Source organism: Triturus cristatus, chromosome 9, assembly GCF_964204655.1.
Source record: "Triturus cristatus chromosome 9, aTriCri1.1, whole genome shotgun sequence".
Taxonomy (NCBI): Eukaryota; Metazoa; Chordata; class Amphibia; order Caudata; family Salamandridae; genus Triturus; species Triturus cristatus.
In genome coordinates this window covers 740,440,165-740,459,419 of record NC_140592.1, presented here as the reverse complement: position 1 = coordinate 740,459,419, position 19,255 = coordinate 740,440,165, and the positions used below count along the sequence as shown (strand labels likewise).

The 19,255-nt window shown below is 43.7% G+C and overlaps 1 protein-coding gene across 18 annotated transcripts in view; it reads right to left on the bottom strand.

The window, feature by feature from the left end:
* Nucleotides 1-1,589: 1,589 nt before the first annotated feature.
* Nucleotides 1,590-19,255, bottom strand: part of MARK2 (microtubule affinity regulating kinase 2) — a 662,301-nt gene continuing 644,635 nt past the window's right edge. For 13 of the 18 annotated variants that reach the window (XM_085625997.1, XM_085625990.1, XM_085625993.1 and 10 more), the window contains one exon: nt 1,590-7,837. In XM_085625997.1, coding sequence (XP_085482123.1) covers nt 7,495-7,837 — 343 coding nt within the window. In that variant the 3' untranslated portion in view covers nt 1,590-7,494. The remainder of the gene's footprint in view (nt 7,838-19,255) is intronic. The other 5 variants (XM_085626003.1, XM_085626004.1, XM_085626006.1 and 2 more) reach the window with 1 other exon arrangement.

The following is a 19,255-nucleotide window of genomic DNA, read 5'->3' as shown; positions in this document are numbered from 1 at the left end:
ATTGGACTACTGATATGTAAAGCATGATTCACCTCTATCGAGGCAAGCATGTATAGATGTCATATATTGGGATGCACAATGTTACCAGCAGAAATCCTCCTACAGCAATGGACATGATTTAGCAGAAGGGGGGCTTTAAGGACTGAACTGCCAATTCCAGCTTTAGTTCTGTAATCCAGAAGCATAGGTACATGCTTCATAAAATTAAACTGGCACAGGAATGGATTTTTAACCTCTTCAGCGCGGCGCGGATTTCCGCGCCACGCTGAAGATTCCGTGCGCGGGCGGGGCCATGACGGAACGGTTCCGTCATGCGCACAGCGCAACCGACGTGCATGACGGAACCGTTCCGTCATGCGCGTCGAAGGGATTAAAGAGGCACTCAAAGTTGCCTTTGGCTTTATGAGAACAACTATGTTCAGATTTAGTGGTTGCAAATACAATGAGTGTTTAAACACCTTTCGCTGACCAAGGAGGAATACAGAGGTCTTCTCAGTCTTCTTACTGGAAGCAGCAACTCAAGAGATGCAACCTAACAGGACTTAACTTTTGATGTGACTTGCTCACAAGGGTACTCTGTGGAATTAATTAAATGCCTCCTTAACAGGATAAATAGAAGTACCTTCACAAAAAATATTTGCTTTCATTCTGAATCACTTCTCAGTAACGCATAGCTTGCCATTAATTCCCTTCAGACAGTCAATAAAAAACAAAATAATAAAATAAAATGTCTAGCCTTTAAGAAAATAGGTCTCCAGGTTGAGAACATCTGCTTGCTGGTGTACGACTCTACACTTGGAAGTGGGACAGAAGATTGTGAAAATTGCAGCTTTAGGAGGATACCGACATCAACTTGACCTTTAAGAATACATTTGTTTAGCCCTCATTGTGGATTGTATTGACCATTTTCCCAACTCATTCTGTTCAAGATGCAAGGCAAAATAAAGCCATGTGTGTACCAGTTTTGAAATGGTCCCCACCAATCTCTGGCCTTTCAATGAAGTCAAGTGAAGTTGCAATGGTCTGATCGTTTTCAGCAAAAGCCTACTCACCCACAAAAGCATACCACTTCTTTCTCAGGAGCAACCACTTCAATCTAAGTTACTGTTCATACACTACTTGGAAATGTACTAACTGTTCAGATAAAAACAGTTTGCCCCAGACTTTGCACTGTAAATTTGTAGGAGGGCCAATACTTATATGAAGTGTTTTGTTAAGGTCTCCAAGGCAGGTAACCCCTATGCTCATATTTTATAGTAAATAGAATGGAAATCGCTTCAACTCCTTTCAGTGACTATCACCAAATACAAGGAAAAAGGTTTGTGTAAGACTGCCCTATACCACAGCAGCAATTTAACCTTGTAAGGAACATTATGATGCCGTGCAATGGGGCTTAGTTAATAGACCACCCAGTTTTGAAAATTAATAGCAACGTTCATGAAGATTTTGAAACACCACAGAGACCTGTGGTCTCTGCATTTACAGACCGGTATGGAAATATATTTTCTCAAGTACAAAGGATATAGGAATTGTTCTTCGGGTTACTTTTGCTGGAGAGGGGCTCTCTGTTTTGAAAGAAATATTAACTGTTTCAGTAACTTACACAACTTTAATGACTACTTACGATGGTGTACTGTTAATTTTTCTGCAATTCCGTGGAAACAAGAGGCCTTTTTCACATGAATTTATGTTAGTCACAACATTATTGGCAAAACGCCCATGTGTTGGTTTCCTGTCAAGGACCTAACAATTAATGTATAGGTCGAAGAAATCATGAGTGGGCATTTGTCTAAAGTAACCCTATATTCTAACAGACCTATTAAGGGCTCCTGGAGCATCATAGAGCAGAAAGGCAAAACCAATTGATTAAAGGATTAACATAGAAGACATTGTGAGGCTGGAGGTAGAACAATAACATTGCAAACAATTGGAACCAATAGTACCGGCCAATTACTGTATTTCAGAAAGGAAAAAAAACATCTTGCCTACTATTCAGTGCTGGTTTAACTTGGTGGAATGGGAGTAAAAGGAATGGGCAGGGTCAAAGACAGGAGGACTGGAAACACCATATAGCACTCTTTATTTTACATTGGTTCATACAGAGATGTGTTTCGCATTCAGATAACAGCTACACCCAGGCAAACAGAGGACTCATTCTCACAGAACAATCATGCACAATCAATCCAAATGTCACATTCCCACATATTAAAGACAGTCTTTTTCTCAGAGGTACCATATACAAAACTAACTAGATGTCTCATCCCCCTAGAGGAGCCACTCACAGCAAACAATTTTCATTCTCAGAATAAGCCACACAGGGAACCAGTGTCTCATTCTCAGTGTACCCTTCGAAGAAATCTACATGAACTGAACCAAAGATCTTAGTTTGGCAGAACAAATTAGGTTCACTGGGGCATTTTACTTTTTTCAGAGCTGGGATATGGTCAAAGAATCCGAGTTGCACGTTCTAATGAAGATGTTATCTACAGAAAGACCAGGAATCTGCCGAACTCAGCAGCAAAACAAAACAGGAACTTACACACCTTAGTCTCAGTAGCCACAAAAAGAACAGAAAGATGCACATTTTCTTCTCAAGGAATAACCATGCAATGGGACCCAGAGTCAAAGAGCAGGGAGCACACAAATGTAGCCCAGAAGCACTTGCTCTAAGGGAGCAACCAGGAACAAGTAAAGCAAAAACCGTTATAATACTAGTTGTCCATCATGGAAATCTTCATTAAGTTCACAAGAGCATCTAACAATAGAATATCTCTGCCGATGTACACGATCCCAGGAATCATTTTTTAATGAAAATCTTATTGACTACAATTATTTCTATTGTTCACCTAAGACAACATATATGTATACACACATAAATGTGTACACACATGAACAAATTAAGCTATTCCATAGTGGCACAAAACACAGATGCAGTTAAAGTCACGGCATGGCTGACAGTAAGGATCATAATCAATACTTCTGTATCATTTACCCCAATATTGAGGTGGGTGGATTTCTGTTAATACATCCAGAAAGAAGATATAGGACAAGATGTAACTTTTCCTCTTCATCACATGATCTTCACTCATTCCTAAATACAAGTGTGTAAATAACATTCAAAAGCATGTGTGATTGAAGAGATATGAATCGCTTAGATGTTACCAGGCAATATTAATGGTACAGTTAAAGTTGTTTGGTTTTCACCAATTTCCCCTGTCCTGTTATGGTAACAAAGAAGGGCCCTTTCCAAAAGCTAGATGCTTGAACTATGTTTTTCAATGAAATAGAAAGATTGGGGAAAAGGGATGGAAACAGCCTTGGGATAAAAAGTGGGCCAAGTCACCCAACAATTTAGTCTGAGAAAATTGTGAATGGTGGACAAGAACACACAACTCATGTTTTCCAAACCTTTGGGTGAATGTATTGATAAATAGCGCATTTACTTGCCCCAAAAATATATTGCTGGTCAGATTTTTGCTTAGCTTTAAACGGGGGGCTCATTAATCTAGAAAGGATTTCATTTGATTCCCTTGACCATCCTTTTCCCACAGGTGGATATGCTTTCAATTATTTTTAGAAATTCTTAAATTGGAAGAGAAAAAAATGAAGCTTGACAAGGACATTTTCAATAAGCTTTAAAAAGAAATACACAGAGGTGAACTTTTGGATGGGGACTGCAAACCAGACGTAGCCAGTTACAGGATAAAAGGCAGCTTTCATCTATTAGGTATGTTCTAGGATTGATACTAGTCTCTTCCTCATTATGGCATTTGATGTCCTTTTAGAAAGCCTCTTAGAAGAGGTTTGTATAGACTGCAGCAAGAAGGTGCTAATTAATGGCTGTACTGAATCTACCCATCTGCCAGGGATAAAAGTTAAACAACGAAAGGCTGTGGATGTTTACTTGTGCTGTCTAACCTAACAAAAGGTCCAATCACAATACCCTCTAATGAGGCTTCTCTGTTGTGAGGTTCAAAAATAATTTCATGGCCACTCTCAAGCTATCAGCTACACCCTCGGTTAAGATTCTCTCTGCTCAGAAGAACATACGATTGGTTAGCTGATCAGAAGGGTATTCCCCTAGGAGTAGGGTTATTGATAGCTTGACAGGAAGTTTACGAATTTTGCACTTTTGTCTAGAAAGAGATCTTTCTGGTGTACACTTATTGCTATTGATCTATCTGTGATTTCAGAGAGATCAGTTAAAGCATACCCAGCTTACATTTAAGTTTAGATCAAATGCTTCAACATCAAAATCTTAGATTTTGAGGAAGGCTTTCGAGACAACAGTCTCAAATGCAGCTAAACCAATGTGATTATTTTCCTCAGGGACCGTTCACAGTCTAGAATAGGGTCCAGCAATGTTGGGGGTATAGAGCAGTTTCACTCCCTCCATTTATAGTCGACCGATACAGAGGACTTTTCCATAAGATCATGAGTGCTTCCTTAGAATTCGCAACTAGGCTTGTAAGCAAATTCCTACACAGTCCTTCATGTCAAATCCTGCATAGAATGTACTTTTTTTTCCTTGACATCTGACCTGCCACAATAGTGAATTCATCAGACAAGGCCACTTTGATTCCCCGTGTCCATGAGTCTGATGGGATACTGTTCTGTATATTATTCTTCAATGTGAAAAATAAAAAGTTATTTAAAAAAATAAGTACACTTTACCGCCACAAAAAAAGGTTTAAAATGTAGATAAACCCACAAAGACACTGAAGGACGTTTAAAAAGAAACAGAAAAAAGTTACTGCATTGCATTTTTTTTTTTAAACTCTAGAACAGCAATGCTTTTACCAGTTTCATTAATTATAACTATTATTTTTTTAAACGAACTGGTTGAATTCCCCTTTTTAACATACATATATGAGAGCAGCAGAGCCCAAAATCTTTACAAAACATTGTTTATGCCTAACTGTTTCAGGATCCTGTACATGTGCAGAGATACTGCAGTATTTAAGAATACCGATGAAGATCCTAGGATGGACAACACTGTTGTGATAGGACCTCACACTGAACTGCATAGCCTCATTAAAATAACAGAAGAGACACACGGAGCCAAAGGTTTAGTCGAAAGTGCAAACACATGTATTGCCTTGATATCCCTCCAGGTAAGCACATTTTCAAATGACAAGGCCGCCTCAAATCAATTAAGTGGAAGTGCAACCTTCTTCCTTTCAGAGAGATGTTTAGATACCAGCTATCAGAAACACAGAGTGGCTAAAGAGGCAACAAAACCCAATGCTAGGAGATTAACGGGACATGTTGGTTCGAAGGAGGGTTTCCACTGAAATGCTTTGGCCACAAGGGATTCAGAAAAAGGTAGAATAGCTATTTTCAGCTCTCGAAGAGCTGTTCTTCATAGAAAGGAATCATAGGAACGTATGTAGAAGCATATAAATGTGCATACTGTCATGGAGAAACCTGGGTACAGGCATTCAGATTGGTTAAATTAGCTGGGACTGTACTATCTTTTGATTGGACACATTCAACTAGCTGATACGATTCTCACTTTTGCAACAATTTAGTAAGACATTCTCCATTCAGCCAACTTTCTCAATGGGGAAAATAAATAAATGTATCACATATTCAGTCATATCTCTTCCACGAAAGCGCCTTCGCTTAGGATCTCTTAAATAATCACTGGAAAATGCACAAAAAACTGGTCCCTTTTGTGAGATATGGTAGACTTAATAGGATCGCTCAAGCATGTATTGAGGAAAAAATAACTAATTTAGTTGGAAATGTTTTTCATACCCAACCTGCCATAAAGTGTTCAGAAGAAGAAATTACAAATGGTGGAGTGTATTGAAACGGACTGGAGGAAAATGTGCTGCCAGCACTAAAGACAAAAGACTGAGCAGTGTGCCTCACCTGCATGCACAAGACCTGAGCTTCAAAGCCATTAGTCTGTTATTAAACCACTCGTTTAAAAAGAGGGGACAGCAGGGTGGGGGAAGAAGATGGGATATGTATTTATTTACCATATGTGGAGCATATTTTCACAACATAAAATATATTCTTCAACAAATGCATTTATTTTCATGATATATATCAGAAGTATTTAAAAAAATATGTACATCCTTGGTCATCAGGTCCTGCCCACCCATCTGAGCCATACTCCAGATATGTTAAATAAATGAACGGCGTTGCAAAGAATATACACACAAGCCACCTTCAACTAAGAAAGGTACAGGAAATCCAACTTCAAGAAGAGATGTAGACACATACGCACAGGTGTACCTACCATCAGAATGATGTGCCAGCTTTCAGGTTCATAACTGCAATGACCGCATAACTGTGAAAGACACCGCCAAACTATACGGCATCCCTGTCATTCATGACCAGAATATGTTTCCATACATTTAGCACTGATCAGAGCCTTGGGTTTCACAAATTCGTATTTGTGTCCATCTAGGAGTATCATGAATGTGCTGAACAACAAAACCCTTTCCTAGCTTCAGTCTACAAAATGCACATCTAATGAAATACACATCTTTGCCAGCAGGTGTTGATCTCTGTATCCGTGCCCTCTTCTTACAAAGTCACCCCCACGTACAAAAGTTTAGTGGCATATTACACAGGTGTACATCTCTTTCCGCAAGAGCACCTTACCATGCACATCCTGCATATTGAGATTGTGTGTTAACTTGTTAACTTAAGCAAGTATCTCCGTTATGTACCCAATCCAGTCAGAAAATAATTTTCTAAGACTTTAAAACACTTATTTGGCCTCAAAAAATAGAGCACATAACCTGTGGAACTGGCTACGTTTCCCTCACAAGGCAAGTGTTTTCTTTTATCAACACAGGAGAGGGGTGTAGAGGGACAGAAATAAAGAAATATAGGCAAATGTGAAACACATTGCAGGAGAATTAATTCTTTGAAAGGGCGGTGAAAGGGGAGATGGAGAAATAGGGGGAAAACCGATTTCTTTTAACTTTACCAAAAATACCTTGTGCAACAATGATTTGTTTTGTACAGTACCACAATCGTAAGAGAAATTCAACAGAGGCAAGGTCACAAACTTTCAAGCTCCCTTTCCCTCCAACCCACCATTACAGTCTCCTAATAGGCTCTTCACTTCAGTCCCAAAGACGCTTTGTTATGATGAGAAAACAGAGAGAAACCGTTAACTGTGTTTCTTTCTTCCAAAAATAACATTTCCTCTTTCTTTTTTTCCTCATTTTTTTGATTACATAAAAAAATCTGGGGATGGTTCAAGGACCAAAAAAAGAATGGTTGCCCAATATCGAACTTTGTCCCTCCCCGGGAAACCGTTTTAAGAGTTGTTCCATGATGCCACTGGTAGTGGGACCTTTGTCTCACTCAAACGCACAACTCCAACTGACCAATTGCTCCATATGATGCTATGGTATGCCTTCAGTCTTTCTGATCGCTGTCCAGACTCGGCTAACACAACATCAAATCACCCCCACCTCTGCAAGCTCTCTTAATCTCCAACCCCCTCAGCGAGGGGGGGCGGACAGGTTAAAGCTTCAGCTCATTGGCCACCTTGGAGGCAATGTTCTTGAACGCCATGGAAGTCCCTGATATCCGCTTGAAGCGCACCCCATTGAGTGAGAGGCGAGGAAGTTTGCACACCTCCATCTCCCACTGGACAAAGTTGTCATGCCCAGGGGTGCCATGCATGCACAGCATCATGTACTTCTCCTGCATCTCGCACTGGCAACTGTTGGCATCCAGCACCTTGCGGATTTCCTTCAGCATCTCATTTGGTTCCATGGAGCTTGTTGTTTTCATACTCCAGGTGAAGCGCAGCGACCGTGGCTTTGAATCTCTGTTCTCGTCTTTCTCATTGCCCAAATGAGGTCTGCGAAGGGAAGAGAGATATATGAGGTTGGCTTTGTGCTATGCAGAAATTCTCTGGAAGGAAAGGCTAAAGTATCACTAGGAATTTAAATTATTGGACAAACGTAAGGATGTGCTTCTTTGAAGTGGTGAGTTACACTGAATAGCTCCAATGAAAGAAGCACAAAAACAGAATTAAGACTCCAGAAGAGATGCTTAGTTTAGGTGGAATACAGGTATAAGGCAAAAGAGATGCACTGAATGTGGGAACGCAGTTGACAAGGAAATGAGATCATCTTGGCATCATTTTTACAAGAGTGAAGGAAAGAAGAACAGATAAAGAAGGGGATGGCTAACACAAATCAATCCAATCATTCAAACAAAATATTGTGAGATACCCAAAATTCTGATAGGCACAATTTCCAAGGTAAACCCAAGTGTTCAGCATGCAAAGAAAGGAGTGGACCTAAGCACCATCAACTCTGCCAAATACCATTTCCTAAAAGACAAAAGCGTTGGATAGATACCACACTGTGCATAATATAGAGGACAAACAGCGATCAAGGTTTAACACATTTCTAAATCGGTACAGAAATGCAAGCAGGCATATTGTAAGAGATGGAAGCTGCAGATGTTATCAAGCAACCCTCCAACTTAACTAGCAAAAGTTGGAATGGATTCTGAACCTAAAGGAGATCAGGTTTTAGAGAGAATTTTCTGAACCCTCCCACCAATTATTCCAATTGGCGTGCTTTCCACGTCTGAAATGGTTTATGGTGACCAGCTACACTTTCGAAGTAGATACTTTAACTGAATAAAACTGGTTCTATGCACTCTGACTATAGGCTGCTGTAGACTAGTAAAAAAAGCTACTGGTTACAAAATAAAGTAGGGATGGGAAATTCAGGCTTCTATTTTTAAACAGCTTTAACTGCAAGACCACTTAAAGTAATGCCCACTACTGTAAATCTAGATTTGCGCACACACAAGGACACTTAACCAGAACGTCTGTGTTCTCTTTGCACTACATGCAAACGTCTCATTCCAGCTAGCCTTTGTTCAGCAGACACGAAGATGTATGGGTGCCACCAAATTTTGATAGCCATGCATGGCTATTTGAGTCCCCTTCACCCTCCACTCCTATTATCTCTAGTGAATGCTGTCAGCACTTTAACTGTAGATTGAAGTTCTAAACCCTCACAACGGTTTTCATGCACTTTTCTATAAGGTTTCTCTACCTCTTATAAGGCTGACAGTCAACTGGAGCCATTTTACTTCTTTCTATTCTACAGCCCCCCTGCCCCACAAAAGGTAACTGTCAGTCGCCACCTTTCTCTCTCATTATCATCTAGGTTGCACAGTCAGTTATATGCCAACGAAAGCCCCGCGGTCTTTCCTAACTTCACCTAGTGAGCTGAAGTACCCAGTGCTCCTGTGACAGAGGCTAGAATGGGATCCCAACATCTTGAAAATTGAATGTTCTCAAATGTAAAAATTCCATATTCCTCAAAGTACGCTGCACTCACATCTTTCACATTTTCCAATCCTGCTAAAAAGCTTTCCTTTCCACTCAATCCTACCTTTCCTGTCTGGTTATTGCCAAATCTTGTATTTTGCTTCAAATGACATTTTACCATAAGAACAGAGTAATATCGTTATAAAACATCCAAAATAATAAATACCTTTCCTCCCTTTTCTTCCTGCTCTAGATACCATGTAGGAATTTACAAAAAAAGGAGCCTGAATGCAGTCCCACAAATTGTGGAAAGGATCTAGCTCTTGGCTTTCAGTGACCAGCTAAATAGCTATAACTCACAAATGTCAGGAGATCGTTAGAACTCAAAGTAAGAAATTACGTGCAACACACTCAACTATATACATGTCTCTCCACACACATTCATTGCAGGTTTAAGTGTTTTGCTTGATCTAGCCAGCCTATAGGTGTATGCAGAAGTATGTGAATCTGTAACTCATGTGACAAAAAGAAAAGTAACTTACCTATTACACTGGCCCTCATCAGATTAATACATTTAGAACAATACTTAGCCTTCAAGCTGGACTTTGGAAATACTGAAAATGTGTTTTTATTTTACAAAACAAATCAAGTGTCTTAATATTCCACTTTATCAACATTTTTGGACATGACACGGCAGAACACATCAATAACTGTAGCACCCACTAAAAGTAAGGCCAGCTACTGTAAATTATGCCGCTATCATGTGTGGAGCTTACTTTGGAACTAAAAGGTCAGCTCAAAGTACCATTTCACAGCAGCTTTTTTTATGAGAAAACAAAATGACTAACTCCATTACTCAGTTATGAATCTGGGGCAGATGCCATCGCTAGAGGACTAATTAGTGGTACAGGTAAATTTAGAAGCTCTTGCATCTCCTCCCACTTGCCCTGTCGTAGCGCGCCAGGAATGCCACTGAACTGACTACACATCAATCGATTGCCACTTCAACTGGAACTCTTGCTCGGTGAGTATCTTCTCCTTGTTTCAAGGAGCATCATTGGTGGCCTGAGTGAAAACTGGTTTGAGTCGGGTGGAACCTGCCCCATAACATATGTTGTGTCGCTAAGAGAAGATGTGTATTTCTTTTCAGCTCTTGGGGTGATAACCCTAGCCTCGACATGCTCCTTGAAATGGTCTGGACAGATTTCAGCATGCCCATCAGAACGAGGCGGAACTCAAGTATGTTCCGCTTTGGCGACTTTCTACAGAAGAAGCTAGTCATTTTTCTTGATGAAATGCTTGTGAAAGCCTGCAGCCCTCTAAATGACCTCACGATAGGCCGTGATCCTGTCAGAGGGTGAGACCCTGATCAGGGTAATGTTCTAGATCGGTGTTACCTGAGGGATCGTCAGTGGCGCCCAACGGCAGGTCATTAGGGTCAAACGGCTGTAGGTGCTACCTGACTGAATAGTAAAGTGTGGACCCCTCTGGTGCAGGCAGTGGGGAGGTGTAAATGGACGTAATGGTGTGAAGGAAGGAGGGGCTTGGGGTTGTGCCGGTGGGCTGTCAGAGGAAGAGGACTGGTGGTTCATTTCTTGTGTTTTTGCAGGGCCAGCTGGGAGAAGGTGGGGGGGCGGGGGAGGGTGAAGGGGCTTTGAGAACTTTAAGAAGGTTCCTCCTCAAAGGACAATCTCCTCTTTCGAGGGAGAAGCTCTAGAGGCAGCGCAGCATTAGAGGTGGTAAGGCCATGATCTTGTCTGCAACTGGGTGAATAACCAGTCGCTTTTGTCTGGTGCCCCTTCCTGGTGGAGCCTTCAAGATAGGGACCTCCATGTCCTTGGAGTCAGCCACTGACTGAACTCTCAAGGTCATTCTCGGTCTCGGCGTTGAGGAGGGGTTAGGCATCGAGGCAGGGTTTGGTATTATCTAGGTCTTTTGCACTGGCAATGTTGTAGCCTTTGGGGTTGACTTTGGTTGGGACCAATGGTGTACAGTGCCCTTGGAGCACTTGGACCAGACAGCTGATGGGGGCGAACAGACTTAGCTGGAGGCTTTCTCTGCTGCAAAGGCTTTTGCTGGTGCCTGAAGGGAGCGATGACCCTTGGCTTGCCTTTTGCTGACGTCTGTGCTCAGGTTTGATGCCCAACTCCTTTCAAAATTATGCTCTTCCTCAGCGTCAGACTTCTTTGGGGGCCCTAGCTTAGGGTTATGGGCCTGGGGTATACGCTCCGCCCTGGGCCTGGTCATCATGCAAGGGGCTGGCATCGGCGCTAGTTTGACATTCTACATCTTCTGGTCTTACGACTCACTCAATGATACGGTCTTCAGACTGGGTGCTGGTTGTGCATCTGGCAAAACAGATGGGCCAGCCTCTTCCTGCTCTTTGGCGGGAAGCTTATCTTCACCAGAGATGTTTGGGGTATCCAAGGTGTCCTGCTGATGCAGCCTCCCATGTGCCCACTGTCATTCCCTTAGATACCGGAGAGCCTTCTAGGATCAGAAGGCAACACATGACTGACAGGATGCGTCGTCGTGGTTAGGGGACAGATACAGATTGTACACCTCGTGATGGTCTGCCCAAGGATATTTTGAGTGGCAGCGAGGGCAGTAATAAAATGGTGTCCATTCCATTACCCATGAGGCATTCTCTGGTGAGAAAGGACTAGAGGCAGTGGCCTTTGACACACTGTGGTGCCAATGACAGTCTTGGGTGCTTCCAGAGGTATTTTCGCATTGGGAGACAAATGTACAGATGCTTGGTGGAATCAGATGCAATGAGATTGAAAGGTAACCGAATGTGGCAGAGAGAAGTTTATTCAGGACACAAAAAACTCCAAGCCCACTCGCTGCATGTCTGAATCAGATGGTGGAAAAAAAAATCGAATATAGAGTTGGTGCCCATGATCAATGTACAACCAGAGAAGGAGTCATACCACATCTTGCGCCTTGAGAGACTTCTTCAAACAAACAACCAGCAAACCTCTGAGCCCAACACTAGATAGTAGGAATATGCTAAGCTTATTTTTACAGCCACCCATGCCATAAACAATTTTACCACAGATACTTCTTCCTGCAGATTACTCACCTTAAGAATGAATCCTAAACAAAACCCTACAGGGAGTTGGATTGAGCAGTGCCGATTGTCCAAGGAAGTCATGAAAAATAGCCCTGTCAAAGTATTGGTCACTGCTTGCTTGAGCTTTGAGTCTGTAGCATTTAGCTACAGTATGTAAAGATACACATGGGGTAAACCGGCAGATATCGAACATGAACAAAAGATTCATATCACACTGAGGAACACAAAGAGTGGGAGGAATCAAGTAAATCTTTTAGAAACGGCGCCCTAGTCACAACATAAAGAAGGAAAGCTGGTCAGTGAGGCAAATGAACTCTGGAGTGTAGCACAATAATCGGTTACTGTAGCCACTGCTATGCCTTGCTGGGCAAGAGACAGAGTACCACATCGAAAAGCCATGACTCAAAGGGCTTCTGGCCTTCCAACTTGCACCACTGAACAAACATGTTCCCACAATGCACCAGAATGTATTTTGGAACAGGTTTCTGGGAGACAAGTTGATGTCCGTAACATCAAGTAGTAAGTACAAGGTCGCCAACTGGCACTTCACAATCTCCCCACACGCAGCCACAGCTTTTGGGCATTGGCTGGAAGACGTGGCCACTAGCAGTGAAAGTCGATTCTCCCTGTGAGCAGAGGAAGAGGGGGCGTTGTAACCTACTGAACCTGAAGGCTTATCTCAGAGAACCATTCATATGAAAATGGATAGTATAAAACCAAGGACACTGCCTGTTCTGGGCTGTGGTGAAAAGACCCAAGCTTGGACACCACAATTTAGAGAGCATTCCTGTCACTCTGGGATGAAGCTCCCACTAGTAGTATTCCAAAAAGAGGCAACTCGGAGCATTCTCGTATCTTTTGATAAGACACTTGACTTAGAGGGTCCATCAAATCTCGATTGCTTTTTGACCCTTTCCTTGTCACGAAGGTCTTACACGCTACCATCCCAATCTGCATAGCTATTGCCAAACTTTGCAACTCTTCCATCTCCACCAGCTTTGTCCTCACAGCCTGGAAGCAAACAATGATTGTCCCCCTTTTAAAACCCTCTCTTGATCCTGTAATCCACAGCAATTAATTATTGATCTCTTTGCTCCCCTGTGCTTCAATGACTGAAAGGCTTATCCACTCTCAGGCCGTTGAATTTTTGGGACTAACAGTTGTAGCAACTCTGGTTAGTCTGGTTTTGGTCCTCTACATAGCAAAAAATCTGCCCTTTAGGCAGTCTCCAATGAACAGCGCTCACAGGTGAATCAGGGAGTCCCTGATCCTCCTGGACCTGTCGGCACGTAATACAATGGAACATTCACTTTTTTTTGTGAGGTTTGATTGGAGTCGTAGGTATTTCAGGGCACATTTGTATTTCTTGCCTTGTCTTGCACCCTCATGGCAGGAGGGAGCATGACATTTACCTGGAAGGGGAGGGGGACGGATTGGGTGCACATATACACAAGTCAACCCTTCCATTGAGGGTCAACAGGACAGCATTTTTATCCTGTCCCGCCGAATGAAAAAAATTCAAGCAGTGAAGAAATAGAGATGAATACCCTGTTTCCATCCACCCATCCAAGGTACCAAGAAGTTATGGTAGAGAAATCCTGTGTGCTCCCCCCCCTCCCCAATATTCCACCTTGGGCACCACCAATATCCCACTGGTTGGGAACTTCCATCCTCAAGTTTGCTGGAGAGTACTCCTTGATGGAAGAAAGCAGTTTGGAGGAAATGACAGCCATTGTAGTTTAACCGGATGACCCAGCAATCTGTTGCAATAGTCTCCCAATTGCTGGAGAAATGAGATACTCTCTCCACTAGACATTGTTGGCATTAGGGGAGTTTTCAAAATGTTTCCGAGGCAGCAGAGCCAGCAGAAGGTGGTGGAACAAATGCTGCTGCTGTTGGTGGTGTCCCTCAGAACTACTGCTGCCCCTTGTTGGGCCTTTCAAATCAACTGTGAAGGTTGGCCCTAACATGATCATGGAGTCCTACAATAGCCTTCAAACCTTGATACTGTTGGTGAACATTTTTCGCAGTGCCAGGGAAGGAAAAGAAGACCGCGCATATCATAGATTTGCTGATTTTGAAGTGCTCCAGGGTAGAATTTATCTGCCTTTTCTCCAGAAAGCTTGGACATCCCGGCGAACCCACTGGAACACATTCAAGTGCAACAGTGTAGATGACTGCACACTGATCTAGCCATGCTGTCGGCAGGTTCCAGGTCACAATTCAGAAAGTTTTAAAAAATCCAAAGCTTTTTCAACTGATAACAATGCCAACTCCCAATGAGCATGCACATAGCAGCCCAGAAGGTAAGTGCTGTTCACTGTGTAGTGGGTGAGGCTACCAGAGGTAAAAGAATGTGTGGTTCATTGAGTCCAGCCGCTTAAAACTGACATGAAAGGCATATGGGTTAGCATAGGGAGCTTGGAACACTAAACTCTCCGCAGAGGGGTGTGATAACAGAAGTTTGTGTCTGCTTGTTGTAGCGCAATTGGTCTGTGGACTTGTGAAGGGTTTCTCTCAGGCAGGAACAGCAAGCTCCTATGGTGCTGCTAAAAAGAGGTAGCAGAGGCTCTGAATCTCCAGAGGAAGGTTGGAGGATTTCTGTCCTAATGTTAGGTTATGCTTTAGCAGTGGGAAGGAAAATGTTAGTTACCCTGTAACTATCTGTTCATGGCATGCCGTGCTACAGATGTGCATGCTCTGTATACTCTTGCCATGTAGTGTTGGGCTCGGATGTGTGCAACTTGTTTTTCTTCGAAGGAGTCTTTTGAGTGATGAGGTATAGTGGCTCCTCCTATTACTGGTAATGCACATGGGCATCAGCTCCATTGTTAGACTGTCTTTCCTGCATGGAGGGTGCAGTTGAAATGGAGCAACACAGAACAAAAGAGGGTGACTACGAGTTAGAAAGAAAGAGCAACTGCAACCACCAGAGGCTTCTGGGGAGGAAGGTTGGGCGCAAGTGAATCTACATTATTATTTGCCATGAATAGATGCTTACAGGGTAACATTTTCCGTTTACGGTATGTGTAGCTGTAGATATATATAGTCTGCATAGACAGTAAAGCAGTTCTCCCCTGATTGATGGCTGACCGGAGGATGTTGCAAAACCCTGAAAACGTGTACAGAGAGAAGCCTGATAAACAGCCTATTGGCAAGCTAAAATGTCTGCACAGTAATACTTGGTGAACATGGTGTGGACCAAGTTAGGTGGTTTATATATGTCAGTTATAGGGATGTTACCTGGGAAAGCGATGGATGCCTCCTTTTCAGTGGGGGAGTGCGGCCTGGGTGATGCCGGAAACTGCCTCTTGGCTTTAGTGCAACAGGTTTGAACGCATCTGACCACCCACCGGGCTATACTGCTTTGGAGAGAGGGCATGCCTCTTGCATTTATTTGTGAATGAAACAAATAGCTCCTGAGTTTTGCCCTTTCAATTGAGTACATGAGGGCCCATGTTGATGTCTGTGTAAAGGGCCCTTTCTGCAACAGAGTCTGGGTGTGAGAAGAACACGGGATGTTAACTGGTTTGATTCAGGTTTAAAGAAGCCAATACCTTAGGGAGGAATGTTGGATTTGTCCTAAGGACGACCCTATCCTTGTGCACCGGAAATAAATATTCATGGAGGGTAAATGCTTGAAGCTCACTTGCACGCCTGAGTGACGTTATTGTCACTAGGAAAGCCAACTTTCAGGAGTGAAACTCTACAGGGCACAGATGAAAGGCCCATGATTCGTGGAAGAATGATGTTGAGGTTCCAGAGAGGGGCCGGGCGTACCCTGGGTGGAATGACCAGTTTAAGTCCTTCCATAAAGGCCTTAACGACAGGAACACTGAATAATGAAGTGTGCTCTCCATTCTAAAGTTAGGCAGCAAGTACAGTTGGATAGACGTGTAGGCAAGACCTGACGTCTGTGAGTGAAGCAGGCAGCAGACTATGTCTTAGTCAGCTTGAGAGGTTTTGTGTGTTTGGGGAGACAGTAACGGACAAATCCTGTTCATTTGACTGCATAGTAAGCCAGCGTGGTTCTGCTGGCCTCATTTAGGATCGTCATACACTAAGGAGGCCAAGGTCACCAAATTCTAGGACTTCAGGTGTCAAAGAGCTGGATTGAGCTGCCTGGGGTTTGGATGTCTGACTATGCCCTGGTTCTGGATAAGAAGGTCTGGCCGGTTGGGTAGCTTCTCGTTGGGCACTAGGGATAGATGGTTTAGCAGGGTGGTGAACCAGGGTTGTTTGGCCCATGTGTGACGAACCAGAATGAGAGTGAGGGATGTCTGCCAAAGCTTTTGAACCACGATGGAGTGGGAGGGACAGAAAAGAGTAGGTAAATATCCAACTAGTTCATCCATAGTACATTGTCCATAGACTGAGGTGTGGAAACCTGGAAGTGCAGTCTGGGTATTTGATAATGTCGGCAGCAAAGGTGGTGTCGGTGCCAGAAACTGGCTTTTTTTGCAGCTGTTTCGGTGTTGGATCTGAGGCACGTTTTCAGTACAGACCATGGTCCTCAGACTGTGGCGGACAGGAAGTCTGATGCTGGGTCAATAGCTTGATGCCCAACCCTCTCGAGAGCACTGCTCAGTCTCAGCTCGGTGATGGGGAGGAGGGAGCGATTACATACTCACAGTGGATGTCTTTAGCTGGACCTCGAGCGTGAGGTTTCTCGTTCTTGGATTCAGACTGAGTGCTAGGCTTGGGGTTGAAAAGTAGAAGCTGCTCATCCGAGGTCCCCAGCCGTGGTTCCTCCTCGATGTCCCGATCCACGAAGACGTCGGAGGCACCATCTCACTGTTTCCACGCCACTGATCATTGAGCGAGGCGTCAATCACGAGGACAACAGTGTTGTTTTAGAGAAAGTGAGGCAGGCGGAGCAGGAGGCCTCGTCACACTCCAGGGTCAGACAGATGTAGCAAACCTGGTGATCTGTCTGGGGATACTTCACTTGACACTGTGGACAGTTCTGGAATGGAGTCCTTTGTATGACAGATTGAACACTCTCGAGGAAGACTACCATGGAGTAGGCCCCAAAAGAGGCAGAAGCCTCACACAGGGCATAGAGTGGACCCTGGCTGCCAAACCAGACGAGGGTCACAACAATGCTAAAACAGTGCTGGATTAACCAACCAGTCTTGAGAATCCAAATGGGTCCCAAAGACTATCACCATGAGGCGTCAAATTGGAGCTCGGTGGTCCCCAAACTAGACGGTGGAGAAAAACAAAACAACAATGGAGCCGATGCCCATGTGTATACCAGTAATAGGAGGGATCACTATAAATCGTGACTTGAAATACCTCTTCGGAGAAATAAGGTGCACAAGTCCAACCCCAACACTAGACGGCTGGTGTAAGCAGAGCATGTGTATCTGGAGCTAGACATGCCATGAACAAGTGAATTCCACCACTTCGGCTGGGTTTTGTACCACTGAAGTGAAAAGAGAGCCCTCCTCTGCAAGAAAGCCTGAGTGGTAAGGAAGGCCCCCTCTTTGGAGATCCATCCAGACCACTTGTGTTTACAGTAGCATCTGTGTTGTGAAAGGGAAGGAGACTGTCATTCATCATCCTTTGTAGGGCCAGTCTTTGTTGGGCATAGCAAGCGCATTGGAGTCTGTTCTGAAGAGTTCTTCCATATGGGCCATAGATTTATCATCAAAGCAAGCATGAGATTTTTTTTTTGACACTTGGATGATGTTAGCCGACTTAGACAGCAGCTTCAAGGGCAGTGTTGGTAGAGGAGCCACTCTTTGACAGGCACTGGCTTTGTCGGACTAAACAAACACAAGGAGATGATGGACGGAGCGCTGAAACTTTTCAGACACTCACCCCCAGTCACAGATCTGGGTTGAATTTATCATTGTTCTTTAACTCGCCTCGCCACCCCAGTTCAGACCCAGCCATATGCAAATTAGTCTTGACCCTGTAACTCATGGGAACAATCCAGCCCAAAGTGCCAAGTCAGTTCTTCCCTGGAACTGAAACAAGCATCCTGGGACCAGTTTCGGGGTAACACCCCTCATCAGCCAGGCTAGCTTGAAACCTGTGGCAAAGTGAGCAAGGGACCCACGTCTGGGCATACTCTGCCAACTTATGGCGAACAAAGCAAACACTGGCTTTGTTGGAAGCAGCACCAAGGATAGAATGCGTGGAACTGCAGAGTCGGACTGTTCTAGGGCCGGAACCACTGGAACTGCCAAACCCGCAAGAGTGGCCAACCTATGGGGAGTGTTCTAAAGGAAAATAGGGCCCTCTTGAATGGATCCAACACGGCTTGCTGGAAAGCATCAATCTGCAAGAGGACGGCCAATTGTGTACAGATTTCCGGCTTCATTTTCTTCAATGCTACAATCCACTTTGATGAGGAAGAGCCAAGCATCAGGAAATGCCACAAGGACTATGAAGGCCGACGGAGAAGAACCGTTTCCTGGGGTAATGAGACTTCTATGATTTTTCTGTTCGTCAAGGGAAGACCTCTCAGGAGAGTGTTCCCAGACTGAAGACTTATCTAAAAGGGGAGTGACCACATTGGTTTATCCCTATGTGCCTGGATACCGGTGCTGGGGAGCTGTGCGCTACACAAATACCATAACATTAAAAAAAAGTCTGTCCTACCACTCTTTGGTGGCCTTGGGGTGCATCACTGTACAAAAACATCCGGCTGAGGGTTGGTGTTTGGAACCTGGACAACTTCTTCACATAATGTGCAGGTCTGACTGCGGCATCTTAGACAATGTTTAAATCCAGAAGTCATAGGAGGAGGCATTTGACCTAGTCGAGGCTGAAAGCTAACGATTTAAGTTAGTGAAGCAAAAAGTCACCCACATCAAGACATGGAAAAACATGAATTTGGAAGCCCATACACCAGACAGCATCTTGGGTGGACAGAGTTGCGGCTGTGGGCACAAGGC